This window comes from Hydra vulgaris, chromosome 11 (genome assembly GCF_038396675.1).
Source record: "Hydra vulgaris chromosome 11, alternate assembly HydraT2T_AEP".
In the NCBI taxonomy this organism is placed as follows: Eukaryota; Metazoa; Cnidaria; class Hydrozoa; order Anthoathecata; family Hydridae; genus Hydra; species Hydra vulgaris.
Genome location: NC_088930.1, coordinates 32,805,014 through 32,827,803, shown reverse-complemented (window position 1 = coordinate 32,827,803; position 22,790 = coordinate 32,805,014). Strand labels below are relative to the sequence as shown.

General features: G+C 27.2%; 2 protein-coding genes across 8 annotated transcripts in view; both read right to left on the bottom strand.

Moving 5' to 3' along the window:
* Window positions 1-204: 204 nt before the first annotated feature.
* LOC136071963 (DNA ligase 1-like) lies at window positions 205-20,357 on the bottom strand. 7 transcript variants are annotated; one of them, XM_065810809.1, is made up of 16 exons: window positions 18,378-18,427; window positions 17,950-18,052; window positions 17,819-17,842; window positions 12,380-12,607; window positions 11,653-11,758; window positions 6,316-6,399; window positions 5,906-5,966; window positions 5,314-5,533; window positions 3,180-3,275; window positions 2,330-2,391; window positions 2,006-2,131; window positions 1,605-1,707; window positions 1,378-1,487; window positions 997-1,105; window positions 632-696; window positions 227-562 (listed from the first exon to the last, which is right to left on the bottom strand). In XM_065810809.1, exons 4-16 carry the CDS (start codon window positions 12,380-12,382, stop codon window positions 445-447), a joined length of 1,263 nt encoding a protein of 420 aa, XP_065666881.1. In that variant the 5' UTR covers window positions 12,383-12,607; window positions 17,819-17,842; window positions 17,950-18,052; window positions 18,378-18,427; the 3' UTR covers window positions 227-444. The 7 variants fall into 7 exon arrangements, with proteins under 7 accessions (XP_065666879.1, XP_065666878.1, XP_065666881.1 ...); XM_065810807.1 differs by lacking the exons at window positions 12,380-12,607; window positions 18,378-18,427 and adding an exon at window positions 20,218-20,334 and having other exon boundaries at window positions 205-562; window positions 17,950-18,086; XM_065810806.1 differs by lacking the exon at window positions 12,380-12,607 and having other exon boundaries at window positions 205-562; window positions 17,950-18,086.
* Window positions 19,169-22,790, bottom strand: part of LOC100200997 (uncharacterized) — a 28,011-nt gene continuing 24,389 nt past the window's right edge. The window contains exon 6 of the mRNA XM_065810803.1: window positions 19,169-21,731. Coding sequence (XP_065666875.1) covers window positions 20,209-21,731 — 1,523 coding nt within the window. The 3' untranslated portion in view covers window positions 19,169-20,208. The remainder of the gene's footprint in view (window positions 21,732-22,790) is intronic.

The following is a 22,790-nucleotide window of genomic DNA, read 5'->3' as shown; positions in this document are numbered from 1 at the left end:
AAATGGTTAATTTAAATAAAACTGGTCATTACCAGAAATATAATTGTTTATAAAATATAAAAAAATAAATTTTCAATTGATAAATCCAGTTAAACTATTCATTAATGATCTTCGGAAAACAAATGTAAAAAAAAATACTTGTTTCTTCTATATTATATATGACAAGTATCTTTTTGACTGATGAAAAAACAACAAACATTTTAATTGGCTGAAGAGAAACAGACAATTTCAACTTCATTAAATTTATTTTCAATATTTACAGGATTAAATAATTTACAAAACATTTTAAAAACTACATTGAGATAATAACAACTCAATTTATTTAGTTAAAAATATATATCCCTTTTTATAATATTCTTTTATATATTTTAAAAATTTTATTTTGAAAAAAATATATTAAGTTATTAAAACAATTGGTGCATATGTTACATACAGTATTCAAAGTTAACCTAAAACAATATTTGATTTATGTTTTTCTATCGATGTAGGTGTTGTTTTTCGTAAACTAAGTTTTTCAATTCTTGCTATCTTCTCTGCATTTGCTGCCATTTTATCAAATGAACTAAACAAAATACACAGAATTAATGAAATGGAACACTAAACTTTTACACAAAGTTAAAAAAGTTTAAACCTATGCATATCTTTTTCTTTTTTCAAGTCACGCAACACTCTATTAGCTCGAGCTACATCACGACTCTACAAAAAAAAATTTCAAAAAATTAGGCAACTTTTTATTAAATTTCAAAATTTATGAACTATGATCAAATTGAATTGCTACCAAAATAAGTATAAAAACTATAAATATATAATTATACATAAATATAACTATTACAAATATATAACTATATATAAATATAACTACTACAATAAATAACTAATACAACTAATAACCATAACAAAAAATAATATATTATAGATATTTAAAAAAATGATTTTAAAGTATTAAAACATTTATTATGGTTTGACATAAAAAATGCAACTAATCATTTTTTTTACCACTTTAAGAAACTCATCTTTTTCTTTGTTTATCAGTTCAACTCTTTTCTCTTTTAGTAAAATGGCTGTTTTTGTTTCTTCTTCTCGAAGTTTGTTCTCCTGTTCAATTCTTTTACACACACAAATAAAAAATTTCCTAACTTTATTGCTTATAATTATACTCATATAAATAAGATAATTGTATTTAGAATTTTTCAATTATTACTAAAATCATTTCTTGAACACAATTTTAAGAACCATATTTTTTAAAATTAAAATTACATTATTTTTACATTAAAAAGAAAACAATAAATTATTTTCTACCAATATTGTCGACATTAAAATATCTCACTATTACATTACTCATAACTAAAACACTTTTTCATTAAGTTGAATCTGTACCGTATCTTTAAAGCAGCATGGTCTAACTCTTTAATAAGTCGATTGTTCAACACCTTTTGCTTCTTTGATTCATTTTTCTTTTCAACTATCTCACGTGCACGACTTTCATTCTTAACAAAGTATATTCTTAACATAAGTATATTTAAAAAAGTTTAAAACAAAGTTTTAAACTTTTTTTATCATAAATTAAATTTTTTTTTGGAAAAAATTATTTGATTTAATCTTACAATGGTTTGAAAGAGAACTAACTCATCTTGCCAGCGTTTAAGATCTTTATCCATAAGACTTAACTGTCGTTGTCTATATAATTTTCGTTCTTCTTCCTTTAGTCTAAATATTAAAAATATAAAAAGCTTTATACAATAGTCTTTATATCTATAATATTTTACCATAGAAATACAGACTGTTGGTAATTTAAAAAATGACTTTGATAAAATAAATTATAAAAAAGATAAATAAAAAATTATTTTAGGATTAGTTTGAGATTATTAAAAAATAAAAAAACAAAAGTTTAGTTAACATAATTTTAGTGAACTAATTGTTTCATTTAAACCTTTTTAGTTTAAAATTAATTTTTAATCTAAAATTGTAAATGTAATGTAATGTAATATATTAAAGCATAAAATACTTTTGCATTATTAGCTTCATCTGTTTTTCTTTCATATTTCTGCTGAAGGAATCTTGAGCAATATCATTTTTTATTTTGAGCTTTCGTTGCAGTTTTTGATGCTCCTCTTCTCTAGCACAATCCTCTCTAAAAATATGGCAACTTATATATATATATATATATATATATATATATATATATATATATATATATATATATATATATATATATATATATATATATATATATATATATACATATATATATATATATACATATATATATATATATATATATATATATATATATATGTATTTATACACACACACACACACATATATATACCTTCTTTTTTTATCCATTTTATCTAAAACTTTCCAATTCGCATTTAGAGTTCTTATATCATCCTAAATGGTTGAAGTTGATAGCTAAAGTTCGATTATAAAATGTAAATTAACAATAACATTTAACATAATAATATCAATTATTAGAGAGAATGTTGTATGCCACTATACCCCACTTTATCCCAAATAAATAAAACCCAATAGTAAAAAAAAAAGTTTATAATAGTAACCCCTGTCTACTCTAGCTCAATTTAACATGGTTTCATTGATTGCAGGTTACCATTTTTTCCACCAGATATCACTATAATACTGATGTTGGTTAGAACATTTTCACTCAATAGAGGAGCGATCCTCAGGAAGTCAAAAATGATAATACTGACCTCAACATTCAAAAAATGTAGGTTATCACTTTTTTGAAAAACATCATATATAGTTTTTTTAACTAAGCATCAGAAACAAAACACACATGATAAATTCTAACTTAAAACCACAACTTCAAGAAAAATATTTATAATGTAAATTTAATTATAGTTCACTATATTACTATAGGTTTATTTCAAAAAAATTTAGAGACAACAATTAATGTCTCAATGGTTGGGAAACAAATTTATGTTATATGATCATTAGCTGAGCCATTCCACATTTCTTATGTTTTAGGATCAGCGATTCACAACTTTATTTTTAAACCAGGTACTTTGTAATCAATCGTCAGATAAGAATTACATGCCACAGATGTACAAAATATTTTTAAAACTACTTTTTTTAAACTGATTAAGGAGAATATACCAAAAAACAATACTGATTGAGAAGCAACATTTATTGAAAACTTAGAAATGGTAAAAACAACCTACATTTGTATTGTCCTTCTTTAAATCATCTTTTAAATTTAGCACTTCCAGACATAGCAAGCTGTTTTCCCATTTTTTTCTATATTGAGTATCTCCATTCTATAATAATAAAAAGAATAAACATAATTTTTTGAAACAATACTTTAAAAAATAATAATATTCTTATAAAAATTACGTTTTCTACATTTATATAAATCATTTTTATGTTTTTTAAAAGTCTTTTCATGCATTAAAAGTTCATTAATAATTGCAATGTGATTTTAAACTCTATTTTATACGTATAAAGCATGTAATTTAGAGTACAATATATACAAATATATATATAGAGTACAATATATACAAATATATACAAGTTTTAGTTACAGGTAATAGCATCAAATAAACCACAAAAATAACTCAGTCATTTACATAGCTATGAAAATTTAAAAAAAGTAAACACCAATAAAAAAATATAAAAAAGATAAATGTTATAAAAAAAAATAAATATAAGAGTTATAAAAATATTAAATTTTTTAAAGAAAAAAAAAAAAATTACTAAAAAAAAAAATGGTATAAAAATCTTTTAGAGTAAGTTTGCAAATCTAATCTAATTTGTCAGTCTTTTATATGCTTTATGCATAAACCAAAATGTACCCTAAATAGGAGTAAAACTTGCATAAACTAATATTAAAATAAATATTTTGTTTAAAAAAAAGGATTAAAGTATAAAAGTTTGTCTAGCAGCCACTTATAAGACCATTTCTGGATTTCTTCTATTCACTTTGTCATTTGCTTTGCTGCAAATGAACTTTATTCTGTTAAGACAAACCAACACAAGAAACTTCAATATAATTAATTCTTTATATTTTATCCCCACAACTGCATTGAAACTTTCATGTTACAAAAATCTTTTAAATTTCCTCTTTCTTTTTTTCTTTTTATACCTTCAAATTCAGTTAGTGCATTGTTTGAGTTCGAATTTGTCTTTCAAAAACATAAAACCAACCTGAAAACCTTTTTTTTTTTTTCTTCTTTTTTAAATGTGATTATTACAGTGCTTCAAGAATTTTTTACAAAGCACCATGGGACAGCATCATACAGCACCATGGAACAGCATCACACAGCACCATGGAACAACATGTAACTAGGAAGTTCAATCTTTTCCTTTCCAATGACGCAAATATGACCAAGTATTCAAACCAATCTTTCTAGCAGACTTTACAAGTGTTTCTTTGGTAGCTCTTTTGTCCCATATATTGGCTTCTAAAACCAACATTTAAAAAACATGAAAAAACTTTCTGTAAATGTTCTCATTTACTTAGTCAAGAACTTGAGCAATTCTTTTTCAAAAGTCCTTAAAAACTACAAAGTATAATTTTTGAGGTTTAATACTATAATTATTTATCTTTAATTTGCGCCCTAACCATTTCAAACACTTTGATTTTATTACTGATGAAGTAAGGAAAATCTTTAGTTACAGTTAAGGAAATTTTGGACTGTTTTGTTATATTACTGCATTATCATATTAACTTTTAAGATAAGTTTATATTATTACTTTCATTTTAAATCCCATTGCATTGCACACAAAAAAACAGATAAGCCACAGCAGTTTAGTTTACTCTGTGCAATCAATATAGTGTGAACAGGACATTAAATCACCTAAAAAAATTCCACAAAAAAGCTTTAAAATGATAGTGCTTGTAAACTTTTCGAGGGATAACTTTCAAAATATGTTGCTTGATTGTAAGACTGCTGTGTTTAGCATAAAAATGAAGCTAAAATGATCAACTCAATAATGGAAATATTGGTTTCATTTTAAATGTTGAAATTCCAGAAAAAACTCTAAAATAGCAACATAAATACGGCCTTGCCAAACAATGGAAAAAGAATATAGCTTACTAGAATGGTTTCTACAAAATATTAACATAAATAACTAATTTTTTTTTTTTTGTGGATAAAAAAAATATTCAAAAATTAAAAGTAAATTTTATAATCTTAATTATAACAATAGTTACTATAGTTACTGAATGTTGATCAATTGTAACAATAGTTACTCTATATTGAATGTTGATCAATTGTAACAATAATTACTCTATATTGAATGTTGATCAATTGTAACAATTTATCTCAACAATTTATTAAACTAAATTAAAATAACCTTTTGTGAGGCATTTTGAAATTCTTCAATAAAAGTATCAACAGAACTTTTTGCTGGTAAAGCTACTGATCGTTCAGGATATATTTTGTGTAGTGACAACAACCCAATATCATGCTTTGATTCTTTTAAATCATTTGGGTCATTTTCATCTTCACTATCTGAACCTGGGAGCATGTTAAAAGCGCTTTTTTCACTTAATATTGAAGCAGATTCTAACTTCCTAGAAATATAAATGATTATGTTATCAATACTTGTTTTTCAAAGACTTTGTTCGTCAATGTTTTGAAGTTAGATTTGAGAAAGGCAGTTAGGGAAGTATGAAGGAAGGAAAAGATTATTGCAGTCAGGGTTGAAAAAAAAAAATTGAAAATCAAAAAATAATTTTATGATAAGCTCACTGTTGTGGAGTGCAATGTAGTGTGACTATATGACTTAGGGAGGTAAATGTACAAAAAAAAAAGTAGATTAATATACAAAAAAATTAAAAAAAAGCAGTAATAATAAAAGTAATAATAATAATAATAATAAAACTTTTAAAAAATTGCATTAATATTAAGCATTTGTAGATTTCTAAATAATTTTCAAGTATTACCTTGGAGTATTATACCTAGATGCATCACGTGATGTCACAACATTGAAAATTGTAGAATGATCTAAATAAAAACACTATTAGCTAAATAATAGTATTGTATTATATCTAATGTAATATATTTTTTATTTTTTTTTTAAATCTGGTGACTGGTGGTTAATCTGATAAGGTCAGTGGAAATACTAAGTGATATAAAAAAATAAAAATAAAAAAATAAGTAAATAAATACAAAAAAAATACAAAGTAATAATTAAAAAGAAAAAACGAAGTGACAAATAAATAAAAATACTAAGTGTCAATAAAAAGAAAAAAATACAAAGTGACAATAAATAAATAAAAATACAAAGTGACAATAGAAACAAAAAAATACAAAGTGATAACACAAAGAACACATAAACTTCTAATAAAAAAACCTTGGATGTCTGGTTTCTGCTCAAAATCTGTAAGTTCTTTTTCAATTAACTTTTTTCGTTCCTCACGACATAAATTAAGCTTTCCTTAAAAAAAAATTTAATACATTAAAAAAAAAATCCAATCATTATTAAATCATTAAAAATTGTTTTTTTTTAGGTTTAATTTTGCTCTTTAAGAATTTTGTACAGCAAAATAATTTTTTTTTTCATATAAGTATAGCAATCATAATAACCATTGCAAAAAATAACAACTTTCAAAGAAAAAAAAAAAAAAAAACTATTGAGGAAAAGTATGGCAACTATTTTCTTTAAAAAAATCCAAAATAATTGTTAAATTAAAGACCTTCATTACACTGAAAGACCATAAAATCATTTTCCAAATAATAAAACCCTACCACTTACTAAATATGGCAAAGAGAGAACTTGGCAATAAAACTTACTTAGATAAAATCAATAAAAGCATAAAAAATAAATACTGCACTTTTATTTAACCAAGTTGAATAAAAGTGCAAAAACACTGCACTTTTATTCAACTTGACATTACCTTATTCTACCCCTTCATTACAATACTGAAAAATGCTTTAATGTTAGTGAAGCTATATTTAACAATTAATAAAAAAAAAATCAGAACCATTAAGTTGCTACACCACCAAATATTTTCTAAAAATTAAAGAAAAAAAAGTGAATTTTTGATATTTAGCTCATTTGATAGGCAATTTATTGTAGATTAATAATTTAACAAGTTTGTTCCCAACTTATTTTTTAATTTTTCGGTAAATTAACTGACTAAAAAAAATTTATGAATGACAACAATACTTAATCTTCTTTTGTGTTTTTCTCCATTTTCGAATTTTGCAAAATATTGTCTGATTGTAAACATGATATATTTTGAAACAGGACTGCAAATTCAAATTTGCAAATCACTTCAAATTTTCAGGAAATGTTTATTATACCATATTCTAGGAAGTGATATTTCAAAATTTGTTTGTTTATGCGACACAATGGTCGCAAAAAGTGACCAACGAAGCCGTCCAGTCACGTAGATCTGGGAGATGTGAAAATAGAAGTAGATTGTAGATGATGTCATTGGGTGAGAATCATAAATGAATGTAAAGACTATTTTGTAGGAGGAAGAAAATTTTAGGACTCAGGGATTAGGTGAACAATAACTCACGCTCTAGTCATACTAAACAAATGATAAAACAATGGTCTATGAGTAAACAAGTCAATATTGATCCGCTGGTTCATTATAGGCAACCATGGCTAAAATTATCGCACCATACAAAAACAATAAAATAAGTAGATAATAAAATATAAAGTAAAATGATAAAAAAATATAAGTACAAGCAACATAAAAAGAAAAAATAGGCTAGTAAATGTGCTACTATATATGGTCTAAACTCTAGATAACAAACTGAAAACTGATAATCACCTGTGTGAGATAAAAGTATATAAATGTCGTTAATGTAACAAATTCATAATATAAAGCTCACAAAGCGCTATAATACGGGGGTGTAAGAGGTAAAAAAAATGTTGGTGCCATGGTAACCAATCAGAATTAAGTAGTGGATAATGGTGATCCCCCTCCTCAGGAATGCACTGCGATCACCAATGACGTTTCGGAGAGCCCGAGACCTGCACTAACACCACTCGTCAGGGGCGTGTCCTTGCAACAGGTCTCACCGCCTGCACACTACGTCATGCTAGTCAATATTGCAATATAACAGGACTACACTACCAAAGCCAAAAATCCCAATCCCTATCCCAGTTTTGAATACAGCTCCAACATTCTTAGAGATCTCATGAGGGTGGTAAGGGATGCGCGTGGTGTAAATATAAGCAAATATGTTGATACATATAAATATCATGTACACTTACATTAGAAAAGACAAACATGTACACATGCATGTATGCGTATGTATAAAAATAAACAATTTAATGTATAGAAATAACACAAAGCAAATAGAAAATAGAAATTAATAATTATGAGTAACTTACCGTTTCTTTTATGGCTGAAATGTGTCTTTTAAATATAATAAGTAAATATCACTCATAATCATCGAAACTCAGAATGTTTGTCGTTATTATAAAAGTAGTTAGTTGAAAATATGGTAGAAAATCTGGTGACTCCAATAGTATGAGAAATAAAAATCTTGCCTGATAAGTAGAGACAAAAGCTATCACACAAAACAGACTCAGATAAATTAAAAAATGATTAGCCAGAGATAAAAAAATACAGACATATAATCAGTAGGCAGAGAATAGTGAAAAAAATAAACAGATGAGACAATAAATGCGATTTTTTACTAATAGCTTATAACCACTGAAAAACGTAACGTTTAAAAACAATATTGTTGACAAAACGACCTAACGAACGTTAGTGAACACTGTATAGTGCAAACGACAACAAACTAACTTAGCGACGTCAGATCAAGAAAACTAGATAGAAACAAAAAAGAAACAAAAAACCTTATGAGATTGTGATATGTCTAAACTTATCTAGTGGTATAGTTCAGTACATACAAACCAAGAATACATTTGTTATAAAAATACGCTAATACATAATTTTGTGAAAAAAAATTTTTTCGCGCTCTTTTGCTTCTCACAAATATGCGGTCTCATTCACACGTAATAACACAAATCTGAATAAATATACAAGGATAAGGTCAAAAAAAGATTACGAACAAAAGTATATAATAAAGAACAAATATTTGATAAACTGATTTTAGAGACTGTTGATGTCTACAGGTGTGATGGTGTAGTGCATTAATATGTATCGTTTGGTCGTCTCGTCTGGTCTCGTTATGTTTTCGTTCACTTTCAAATCGGGTGAATAGAAAGCTAAACACACTCACTCCTTGCGTTTATGGGCTAGCACATCAGAGCCAGACGTAAGACCTACAGAATGGATTTCAATTGATCGAATGCACACATTAGTCACCGTTTAAATTTTAAAGGAAATTTTAAATTTTAAAGTTTAAATTTTCAGGAAATGTTTATTATACCATATTCTAGGAAGTGATATTTCAAAATTTTTAAATTCTGTTCAATTCTTTTTTTTTTACAATTTTTAGGCCTGAAAAAGTTTTTTTTATTACTTAAAAATTTTTTTTTTAATTTCGATGTACTTTAAAAATCTTAAAATCAAAATGTTAATACTTCAGAGTTGTTAGTCCTTAGCCTCATCTTAAGGCCAAAAATTAAGGTCTTGGCCTTGGTCTTGCAACTGTTAGACTTGACCTTGAACATTTTGGCCTTGGACTTGGTCTTGATTGTTTTGGCTTTGGCCTTCCACCTTTTCTTTATGAATTCAGAACTTTCTTTTGTGTTTGCATTTTTAAAATTTCATTACAGTTGATTTTGTTTACAAGAGTTATTTTTAGCCATTCAAAGCAATAATCAATGACATGATTGGTTAATGGGAATTTATTACATCTATATATAAAGTCACATAATTTGATTTAAAATTTTTTATTAGTTAAAACATGTCAAAATTTAAAAAAAGATTTTAATGCATGAACTTTTCTTAAAATTAAAAACAGAAAACTTGGAATTTTAAATGTTTTTTGAATTAAATTAGTTTTTATTATTTAAATTATAATTTACTATAAAGTTATTTTTTATTTATACTGTTTTTATTCAACTTATCTAAATCTGTTTAAAAAAAATCAATCATACTTTTAATTAAAAGATGTATAAAACATAAAAATAAAGAATTAAAGGTTTTAATTTTTTATTTTTATATACTTTTGTTTTTGGCTTTCATACGTCTCCTATTTTTTTACTGACAAATTCTGTGCATAACTTTGGTCTAATTTCAGAACATGTGGTTTTATTGTTTTGTTGTTACAGTTTTGGTTATAACTGGCCGTAACATAAATTTTTCATGTTTTGAATTGACCCATTAAAATGAATGTTTTTCAATAAATTTGAGGCAAAGTAAAATAAAGTATAAAATACCATTCTAAATTAATGTAGTTTTTATTGATACAAAATTTTTTTTTTTTTTTTTAAGTTTGAACATTTTGCAATATTTGGTGGTGTACCACCCTAATCATAATCAAAATCTAAAAAGTTTTCAAAGATTTTAGTTTAAAATACAACCCTAAAAATAAAGTACCTCCCAAATAAAAAAGAACAAGAAATATAATCTGGTTAAACCCACTATAAAATAAAAGTGTTTTGACAAACACTTTTATTTTGAATTAAAAAAGATTGGAAACAAATTCGATTTTTTTCTTGAATTAAAAAAGATTGGAATGAGCCAAAAAATTAAATCTCTTTAGTACAATAAAATTTTCTAATTTTTTTTTTTAGGCCTTTCATTAAAAGAGTGTTCACAGCTTTTTTTTTTAAGAAGGCCACTACAGATGAAGAGGCTACTTAATTATGGTTATAACCCTTTCACAACTCTATAACTCCAAAACACGAACCTTGACGAACAAGGCCGCTGCGCGGAGTTGTTGCCACTACCAGGGTTTCTATTTATTCTTCTCAGTATAATCCTTATTTAAAGTTCTAATCACAGTACTTTTAGAATATCCAACAGTTTTTACAATCAATTTGAGATGCAAATTAAGATTTTCCACACAAGCGTGCAAAATTGCATCATCCACTTGTTGCTGTTTTGTTGACATTTTGAATAATAGAAAAATTTTCTAAAAAAGAAAATTGACCATAACTGAAATACTAACACAGATAATTGTTTTTCTGAATGATAACATTCTGTACAATTTATTTAGCATCCCTAATGATAAGAAATAAAAAGTTTCAATTTTATATAACCCAATTCATCAACAAATATTGTCATAAGCTGAATCTCCTCCAAAAACTGTTCAATCATAACACAACAAAAGTTAGCTACAGTTGTACAATCAACATTGCAAAAGAATCATAACACAAAAATTATTTTGATGAACCCAATTGCAACTTTAGATTCCAATTGTAAATCAAGAAAAATCAGCCTAAAGAATAGAAATTGCATCATCACCAATTACACCCAATAAAACATACAATGGTTCAACAAAGGGTGTGTGGAAAACTATATGGGTGAACCACAAGCAATCATTTGAAAACAAAAAATTTGCAAATACACATATGCTTTAAAAACCTATGTTATGCGAAAAATTTAAACAATATCTAGTTAAACATAAAAAATGCTCCAGCCTATAATAAAATTTCATAACTAAATTAAAACTTATAATTTTTATTAGTATACACACATGAGTATATTTATTTACACATATATGTACACATATATATATAGATGTGTGTGTGTGCGTGTGCACGTATTAAACATAACTTTTTAAAAATAATTATTTTAAACAAATATCATACTGAGCCTATCAATCTCAAACTTTTTATATAAGCGTTCAGCATCTTTAGAATTTAATAACAAGCCCTCTGAAAATTCTTCAAGTGACATTGGAAGAAGATCTACAGGCTTCGAGAATAAATATAAAAAAAAAAATTTAATTGGTTTTAATTTAAATATACATACATATATACATATATATATAAACAACATGTATATATATATAAATATATATATTTATATATGTGTGTATATATATATATAAATATATATATTTATATATATGTGTATATATATATATATATTTGTGTGTGTGTGTATATATATATATATTTGTGTGTGTGTATATATATATATATTTGTGTGTGTGTGTGTATATATATATATATATATATATATATATATATATATATATATATATATATATATATATATATATATATATATATATACACACACACACAAATATATATATATATACACACACACAAATATATATATATATATATATACACACACACACAAATATATATATATATACACATATATATAAATATATATATTTATATATATATATTATATATATATATATATATATATATATATATATATATATATATATATATATATATATATATATATATATATATATATATATATATATATATATATATATACAACCCTCAGAATTAATTTGCTGATCTCAATCTTTTATAGGTCAACAAAAAAAATTTAATACAAAGGTCTTACCATAAAACATCAAAATGAAGTCATCAATTTTTTGCTGATCTCAAACACTTTTAGGTCGGCAGTTAGGTCGACTTTGTTGAATGCCAACCCTAATTCCGAGGGTTGTATATATATATACAATTTATATGTCAGGGGTGTACACTAGTGGTCGCCCGACAGTGCCAGATGATGAAATTTTGTGAAGGGCGACTAAAAATATTCCTTTGATGCAATAGTCCTTTAAGGCAACTAAAAATATTTTTTTATTTTAAAAAATAGTCCTTTAATGCAATTAAGTCCAATTAAGGCAACTAAAAATATTCCTTTGATGCACTTAATAGTTGCCTTTTTGGGCGACTATTAATTGCATTAAACGTAAAATTTTAATTTATTTTTGAAGGAATGTAAAATAGAAAAACATTGAATGCAAGATTTAGTTTCAAATGAATGTAAAATAGTACCGACTGGTTCTTAAAATAATAATAATTAAAAACAAACAAACTGAATTGTGTCAAATATCTGAATAGCTGACTAAATTCACCAAAAGACCAACTATAACTTAAAAATCGCTATTTTTCCTCCTAAAATTGCCTCCGTTGGTAACTGATAAAATCTATCTATAAATTATTAATAATCTCCATTAAAATTACTACATTTTTTTTTTTTTTTTTTTTTTTTAAAAATCTTCGCTTCCAACAAGGCTGCAAGCAGCCACTAATTAAAGTTGGAAGTTACTGTAAGAGAAAAGATGAAGATTGTAGAGCAAGATAACGATTGACGGACGACTTAAAAGATTGCAAATTATATGAATCAGGAAAGCAAGATGAAGGAAGCGAATTCCAAAGAGCTGATGTTCGAGGAAAAAAACTAGACGAATAAGCGTTTTTGGAGCACTTAGGAACAGTCACAGAAAAAGGATGACACTTAATTGAATGACGAGTAACACGAGAATGAATTTTAGTAGATGGCACAAGAGACGCTAGCTCTTTAGAGCAGTGTCCATTATAGTATTTGTAGAAAAGAGAAAGAGAAGCAACATTACGACGATGTGATAACGGTTGAAGGTTGGCTGCAAGAGCAGGTCCAACTATGTTTACAATGCGTTTTTGAACCCTGTCTAAAAGAGAAAGGGCATCATTAGAAGATCCGCCCCAGATATGGCAACAGTATTCCATACAAGGCCGGATTTGAGATTTATAGAGATAGAGAATAGAATCCAGAGTAAGAAAGTGGCGAGCTCGATAAAGAGATGCAACCTTAGCAGATGCTAATTTTGCAACCGATTTGATATATGGTTTCCAAGAAAGATTGGAAGTAAGAGTTAATCCTAGAAGATGAAGAGTAGGTGACTCATCGAGTACATCACCGTTCATAAATATAGGAAGATCTAAATTATTGCGATAACGATTGGCTGAAAAAAATTGAGTTTTATCTGAATTAAAGTTCACCAGCCACTGTGAGCCCCATGCTGTAGCGGAAGTGAGATCCTTTTCAAGCTCAAATGCCCCCTCCAAGCAATCAGAGGGTGTTGGTTTCTTATCACGACAAGAATAAATGGTAGTATCATCAGCAAACAATGCCACCTTAGATGTGAGAATATCTGGAAGATCGTTAATGTAAATTAAAAAGAGTATAGGGCCAAGGATAGAACCTTGAGGAACCCCTGAAGTTACAGAATAAGAAGAAGAGTGTTGTCCATCGAGGACAACTTTTATGCTACGATTGAAAAGGAAGGATTCAATGATCTTGAAGATGTTGCCGGATACACCATAAGAAGAAAGCTTATGGAGAAGACCAGCATGCCAAACTTTATCAAACGCTTTTGAAATGTCAAGAGCGATGGCCTTAACCTCTCCACCTTCATCTAATGCACGATAAAACCTGTCAGTTATTACTGTTAGCAAATCAGCTGTAGAACGAGAAGATCGAAATCCATATTGATGGTCAGAAAGTAAGTTATTAGATTCAAGATGAGAAATTAAGTGTTTGTTAATTAAAGATTCAAAAACCTTGCTTATGATAGGAAGAAGACTTATGGGACGGTAGTTAGATGAATCGGATCGCTCTCCAGAATTTTTGAAGATAGGGATAACAGATGCGGCTTTCCAGCAGGCTGGAAAACAAGACTCTGATAAGCACTTGTTGAATAGTTTTGAGAGTATAGACGACAGCTCCGGAGAACACTTCTGCAAGACAATAACAGGTATGTTGTCTGGGCCACAAGCTGTAGAAGAGTCTAAGTAGGAAATCACTTTAGATACAGATGCTGGAGTGATATGAATGTCAAGCAATGGATCAACCTGTTTGTTGGCAATATCAGGTAGAACGCAATTAGTGGAATCAAGAGATGATATTGATGAAAAGTTTTTAGCAAACAGTTCGGCTTTGTCTTTAGGTGAGGTGACAAAGTCTGAACCATACAAGAGAGGTGGAATTATAGATTTGCCCTTATTATTGATATTATTAAAGATTCTCCAGAAGTCACGAGAGCCTAATTTTTGAGATGAGATACGAGATTTCATGACCTGAGAATAGCGGGTTTTGGCGTTAGACAAAACCTTTTTACAGTTGTTTCTAGCAGTAATAAACAGACGTCTGTTTTCTGGAGAATTGTTTTGCTGATAGATATGGAAGTAATGGTTTCGATTGGCAATCGCAGCAGCACAGTGTGAGGAAAACCATGGAGGAGAGTGAGGCTTGACCTGGAATCGTCGAGAGGGAATAAAAGATTCCATGCCAGCCTGAATCCACGAAGTTATGTAAGAAGCACATTTGTCGACAGGAAGTTGAAAGATTTCTACCCAAGGGCCATCACGAAGAAAGTCACGGAAAGAATCCCAGTCAGCTTTACTGTAGTTGAAAGAGGTTCGGTAATAGGGGGATTCAGGTGATGAAGAAGAATGAGATATTAGTTTTAGAGAGATCAAACTGTGATCAGAAGAACCTAAGGGTGAATGCGGAGAAACTGAGCACTGACTAGGATCAGAAACAAGACATAAGTCGAGTAGAGAAGGTAAATGATTCGGGTTGTCAGGAAAGCGAGTTGGAAAGTTGACTATTTGAGTTAGGGATTGAGAAAGGCAAAAGTTGTGGGCTTTAATGCCTGCAGAATCACTGACACTAGAGCCAAGCCATTCAGAGTGGTGAGCATTAAAGTCACCGACAACAACTATATTAGCTGATGGATAAAGAGAGAGGGCTTGGTCAATATGATCAGAAATAACATCAAAAAGACTGCAGTCTTGAGATGAAGGAGAGCGATATAGAACAAAGAGAAAGGCAATAGAGTGAAGTGGTGCTAAACGAAAGCACATGAAAGAATAGTCTGTGGATTCAAACCTAGTTTCACGACAAACAGGTGAATTCTTACGAATGTAAATGCCCAGGCCAAGCATGTGACTATTGGAGTCTTTACGAATCAGAGGAAGATAACCATCAACACTAAGATCACAAGATGAGACAGCCGAACTCAAATTAGTCTCACAAAGAGCAAGTAGGTCTGGTGAACTTTGCAAGAGATAAGACTCAACAGAAGAAAAGTTACTTCGAAGACCACGAATATTAGTGAATGATAGGTTTAGAGAACTTGGTGATGATGATGGTTTTTTGTGTTTTATAGTTTTTGGTACTTTATTCATTTTTAAATTAGATTGAAGAACTTGACTCAAAGCATAGATAGTACTCAGAACACCGTTTAATAGCCCAAGCAATTGCCTCATTACTACTAATAAACCCTAAGCCGTAACAAAGGGCTCCAAATGTGGCCTCCGCAATGCACACCAAAAGTACAAACAGGGACACCATCCATGCGCAACATGGCACTGTTAATACTTTGATATTTTTCAGCTGTTGATGGAATCAGCCTCTCTGAGAGCTACCACAGAGTTCGGGAAACCTGACTACCAGCCGGCCTCAGAACCATAAAACTGAGTTTTAGAGCTGTACCCTCATAAGGAGATAATAGAATGAGTTGCCTAGTCATAAAAACAGTGACACAAGCAAACCCATGCATTGAGTCAAGAAGATCCAGCATTCAACATCCTAAACTGGAAACAATGTATTAAAAATACATCTGCGCCAGCCTAATAGATGAAGAAGGGGTGCGAGGCTGGTCAACAGATAGAATCTGTTTACCCCTTAATTAAATACATAAAATTTAAATACATTAAATTATTTAATTATATAAATTTAAATACATTATATAATTTTAAATACATTTTTTAAATACATTATATAAATTTTTTAAATACATTATAATTTTTTAAATACATTACATAAATTTTTTAAATACATTATAATTTTTTAAATACATTATATAAATTTAAATAAATTATATAAATTTAAATACATTAAAAAATTTAAATACATTAAATACATAAAAATTAAAATAAATAAATAAAGTGTGATAAATAAACAAAAGATTATGTTAAGTATAAGCTTGTTAAGAATATAACTTTCTAAATTTCGTTTTAAGAAATAAATTAAAAGAAATATAATCTTTTCAAATACTGAATTTAGATTCAATTAAAAACTTTTGTTAAATAATTTTAAATAATTTCTAGGGCGGTTTAAAATTTAATTTAATTACAACGTGATACTTGAAATTTCAAAATATCAATAGTTTTAAGGCTCCTGTGACAATTAAGATCTTAATAACTACAACACATAAAAAGCAAGGGGTTTTAAAGTAATTTTAAATTGGTTTTATATATTTGTCAATATTTTGTTGTTGTAAAAAAGGGTGCATATTTTTTTTGATAAAATAAGCGCTCAAGTCAAGTGAAAAACCTAAAGGCATATATATCAGCATGTGCTTTATCTGAAAGTAGAAAAGTGAATGTTAATAATAGTTTAAAATATTACTTTTATTTACGCAAATTAATTCTAGTCTATACTTAGCCCTTTAATGAAAAATGCCTAGAATATGCAAGAAATTCCCTGCAGCGAAATTTTTTATAAAAAATAGCAATGGGCAACACAAAAAGTTGGTAACACCAAAATTAACGAACTGGTAACTTTCAGTTGCCCTTCTGGTGACTGACCAAAAGTCAGAGTGTACACCTCTGTATATATTTGTATATATATATATATATATATATATATATATATATATATATATATATATATATATATATATATATATATATATATAATGGGCGATTCCGTGTATATAATGGGCAAATTCGTATATATATATATATATATATATATATATATATATATATATATATATATATTTATATATATATAAATATATATATATATATATATATATATATATATATATATATATATATATATATATATATAATGGGCGATTCCGTGTATATAATGGGCAAATTTGTATATATATATATATATATATATATATATATATATATATATATATATATATATATATATATATATATATATATATAGACACACACACACACACACAATTAAATATAAAACACTCACTTGAATTTGAAGTATTGAACATGCCTATAAAAATGACATATTTTATTTAGACTTAACTATGATTTCATGTAACTTTATTCTTCTTTCTAATAAATAAATATAAAGTATTTTAAGTTTAAAACAATTAGTACCTCTAATGATCGTGGACTTGTTAAAACATATTTGCTCTTATTTGCAGATTTTGACTCTACAAAGTTGTACAAGTTCAAATCAGTCCATACATCCATATCATATCTTTATACGAACAATATAAACATTGATATCATATCTTTATACAAACAATATAAACATTGATATCAAATCTTTATGCAAACAAATATAAACATCAACATCATATCTTTATACAAACAATATAAACTCACTTTAGCCCATAAGCTACCTGAATACCTTTTAAACAACTTTGAAATGAAAAAATTTAATTATTGAGGATAAAAAGTATTTTATTTCTAATATTCAACTTTATAAATAAAGCAAAACCTATGTAATGTAAAATATTCTGTACATCTAATATAACTTCAAACTACTTTAAAGGATTTTTTTTAGAGTGGCATTCACAAACCTTTTAAGCTTCTCCATTTATTGTTATGCATTATTTAAATGTACTTTTCTAAGACAATGAAATTCATCAATACTATATTATTATTTAATATAAAAGTTAATTAATAAAATATTAACTCTCTCATGTTCTCTTTTCCTTCAATTTCAATTGCTACAACTTAGTTAACAGCCTGCTTTATTAAACTTATATAGTAAACATCAGGGAGTTCATTATTTTATCAAACTTAAACATATAGTAAACCTTAGGGAGTTCATTATTACTGTAAAAATTATTTACTTTTAAATTTAAAAAAAGCATTAAAAAGTTGTTTGTTTGTTGTTTTTTTTTAACTTTCTTTTTAGAACATTTAATGCCTTTGTGTTTATTTGAGAAATAAAAAAAATAAAAAAATAAAAAATAATTAAAAGCAATCTGCTGAGTTAGTGACTAAAATTGTAAGAGAAAATACAAATGTAATATACAATCAAAATATTTAATTAAATAATTTATATCAATTAAATTAATTAAATAATTTATGAATAACTAAAACTAACAAATAAAGTTAAGTATTTTTTCACTTTTCTTTATTTAAGCAATTCATAGAATCTAATGCAAAAATTGCTTATTCATATTGTCACCATGTCAAAGCAAACAAGTATTTGCCATGATATTATTTTTCTTAAATAATAGGCAACAGACTACCAACAGTTGCAGAAATTGATAGATTCTAAAAAAAATAATCTACAATAAAAAATAAAGTATCCTATACCTAAAGAGGTTTGTAGCTATAAAATTGTAATAACTATAAAACATTGTAAAAAACATGATCTATATTTTTTTATATTTACTATATTTGTTTTTATATGCTCAGATTCCTTTTAGCTTTGGGTTTACATTTGCACTATTTTAACTCTACCATCTTGCTAATCAACAATATTATAATCCATTTAAAAATGTTTTTAATCTAACTAAATTTCCAAAACATAAAAGAACTTTAAAAAACATGAATATGAAGCTTTATAAAAAAAAAGTAAAACAATTTTAACTAAAATATCAACTATTTTCTGAGAGAGACTGGGAGAGACTGAGGCTCCAAAAAATTAATAAAAAAGAAGAATGTTTAAGTTTTTTCCATGATCTCATAATATCATGATCATCATCTCAAATAGTTTAGCTCTTAATTAGTAAATGGATCATTTTTACTTTGAAAAAACAAAAGAAAAATCTACTTATAAGTTAACTTAAAATTAGAAAAAATAAAAAACCTTTTTTCCTTCCTGTTTTGTGAACTGTTTTTCAAAAAAATTTAAAAGAAAAGAAGTTATAGCAAAATGTCTTATTTATTATTTTTTATTTATTATTGACTTGAGTTTATAAGACATAGTTTAAAGATAAATTAAAACAAAATGACAAAATTAAAAATATTAAGGAGTGGGAAAAAAACAAGAAAACCTCATTCTAAATAAATACACAACTACTCCAAAAAAAAACAAAAAACTTCTAAGAACTGCAAAACAAAAGTAACAGTTTCATGTAAAACTACATGTAAAAATCTAAAAAATTATAAACGCGCCAAAATCTATAATCATTATCAACACTGTAACTACTGAATTTATGAAACAGTAAATAACAAAATCAAAACATCTGCCATTATTATACAAATAAAATATGGAAGCTTAAAATTTGACTAAAGTTTTTTAATTACCATTAAGCAATTAAGACTAGGTCACAAATAAAATATAAAACAAAACTGAAATTCAAAAACCCAAGAAAAGATTATTAATCAAACAAATATAAAAGTATCTATAAAGATTTTTTTTTTTTTAAAAGACAAAAAAAGAACAAACAGAATTCAACTAACATTGCTCACAAGCTCTCCAAAATACGCCATCATTGTTTTCATCTTTGAATTGAGTAGGTTTTTCTCAATTTCAACTTGGCCACCTGGTTTGACAAGAGAAGCTACTTGTTCAATGTCTACATTTTTCGGTAAGAAAAGGGCAATGTTTTCAGTTATCTGTGAAGCCACATTAAACATAACTCTACCACTTACTGGTTTAATCATTGTTTCAATATCAAAAACATCTTCGGCTATATAATTAGGACCGCCCCATGGAGGGCTGAGAAATACAACATCAGCTTTAAGAGAAGGGGCCAAAAGAAAAAAATCCCCAAGTATAAAAGTAATCCGATTTTCTACTCCATATACAACAGCATTATGCCTAGCACATTCTAGTCTAGTAGGATTAATGTCTATAGCTATAACGTGTTCACATGTATAAGCAAACTGAATAGCATTTCCGCCAACGCCACAAAATGCATCTATTATAAGATCACATTTGCAGCGATTTGCAACATGCTCTGCAATTTTTTCTGGTGTAACAGAAAACCAACCTTCATAGTCTAACTTTATACCCTCATCAAATCGACTAAACAAGCGATACCTTTGTGCCCAGTATTTTTCAACACCAAGCAAAGATAACTCTTGTACACTGTTGCTTTTATCACAATTTTTTACTGCAGTCGGTTCTTTTTTTGCAGAACCTTCGGATTTTTTAGTAGACTTACGAATTAATTTTGCTGACATATTTTTGAAAAAATCTCGTACTTGGTCAAGAAGAGAACAAAGTTTATTAGACAAAGGCTGTGTTTTTACAGCAACGTCAGTTTCAAATGTTTTATGAGAATCATTTTCAGAATTTTTCTGCAAAGAAAGATTTGTTGTATTTGCATCTTTAGTATCAATAGTTATAAAAGCTGAATTCTTTGCATCAAGATTTTGAATTCCATCAAAACAATTATCTTTAAAGTCATCAATACGCAGCAGTTTTCTTTTTAAACCATTTCTCTCCAGCATATAAGATTCACAACATAAGAAAAGTTGGTCAGCTTTTCTTTTGCCTCGATTAGAACGCAAACTAAATGTATTATAAGAGCCTTGCAGATATATTTCTAAATCTGGTTTAGCAGGCTCACTAGAATAATTCAGAACTAAAGTTGAATCTAATTTCTGTTCATTAAAAGAAATGTCAGCATGTTTTGCTTGTAACAATTTTTGAAATACAGCTACACCTGAAAGCTTATTCTTTTTATTATTCTTTCTTTTTTTCTTCTTCTTGCGATTACATTCTTTTTGACAAACTCTTGTAACCATTTCAGTTAAAACATCTTGTACTACTGCAGATTGTTCGAAATAATTTTCAGAAACGTGTTGATCTAATAAATTTTTTTGTGTCACTGGTTGATCGACAATAATTTTCTCTCTTCGTAATAAATCAATAGCATTTTCTTCAATGGTCGATAGATTGGCATTTTCTTCAACTACCGATATATTAGGATTTTTCTCAATAGCTGCTTTATCAACAGCACTTTTGTCTATTATATAAAGAAAAAATATCTCATTATCTAAATTGAATAAAAAAAATTAAAATTATATGTTTAAAATATATAAAAATATATAACTATATATTAAACAATAAAAATTTTCATAGCTTTTTTTTTTTTTTTGTGTAAATAAAAATGATCATAAATATAAAGTTTTTATGTGTATGCGTTGCTTAATGATGTTGCTTAGTGATAATGCTTTGAGCTGCTTTTATTGCATGTTGTAATAAAAATAATATGTATATTATACATATTATTTTTATTACACACTTTTACTTACTTTATATATTCTTAATTATTCCCTTATTTTTCTGAGATAACATCAAAGAATTAATTTGACCCCTTCATAATGATGACTTAACATTGCAAGATCAACCCAGATCCAGCAGACTGATGGAATTAAATTTGGAGCACTTAAAGCAGCTAATTGAAAGCGACCCGAGATTAACTAGGTTCTGCTTAGCAAGCAAATTTAGATGAATTTGTACAAAATGGGAAAGACCTCCAGCTCGGCATTTAGATTCCACACTGAATGCTATTAATCTAGATCAGTGTGTGGACACCTGCATAAACTTTTAGTCTTTATGCTGCATGTTCAACTGGTTGAGCCATGTCATAACTGAAGATAAGAAGTGGGTATTCTACGTAAACCAGATCAGGAAGCACCAGTGGGTAATATCAGAACAACCAACAAAAACCAACTCCAAAAGTCAACCTACACCCCAAAAAAGTTTTCTTTTCAGTTTGGTGGTATGTGCACGCATTGTGTACCAGGAGCTGCTTCCAATAAATTGTTTGTATGACTTCTTGGTCATAAAAACAAAATTATTTATTCATGGATTGTTGAAGATTTGTTATAAAAAGATTAGACAGTTATTCATATATTGTTGAAGATTGGTTATGGATTAAAAATAGAAAATAAATGAATATTTTTGAAAAAATGCACTTTTTAAGTGAATATTGCATACTATTTATTTGTTAAATTAAATTAAAATTAAAAAAAATTCAAAATTTAAACTAATAACGTTGAAAAATAAACAAATCTAAAAT

Excerpts from the sequence above, each read along its gene's own strand:
- LOC136071963 (XM_065810805.1), bottom strand. Across the intron at positions 5,534-5,905 it reads TCTAGGTATAATACTCCAAG|GAAGTTAGAATCTGCTTCAA; the intron begins GTAATACTTGAA and ends TTATATTTCTAG. Across the intron at positions 2,392-3,179 it reads TAAAGAAGGACAATACAAAT|GATGATATAAGAACTCTAAA; the intron begins GTAGGTTGTTTT and ends TCAACCATTTAG.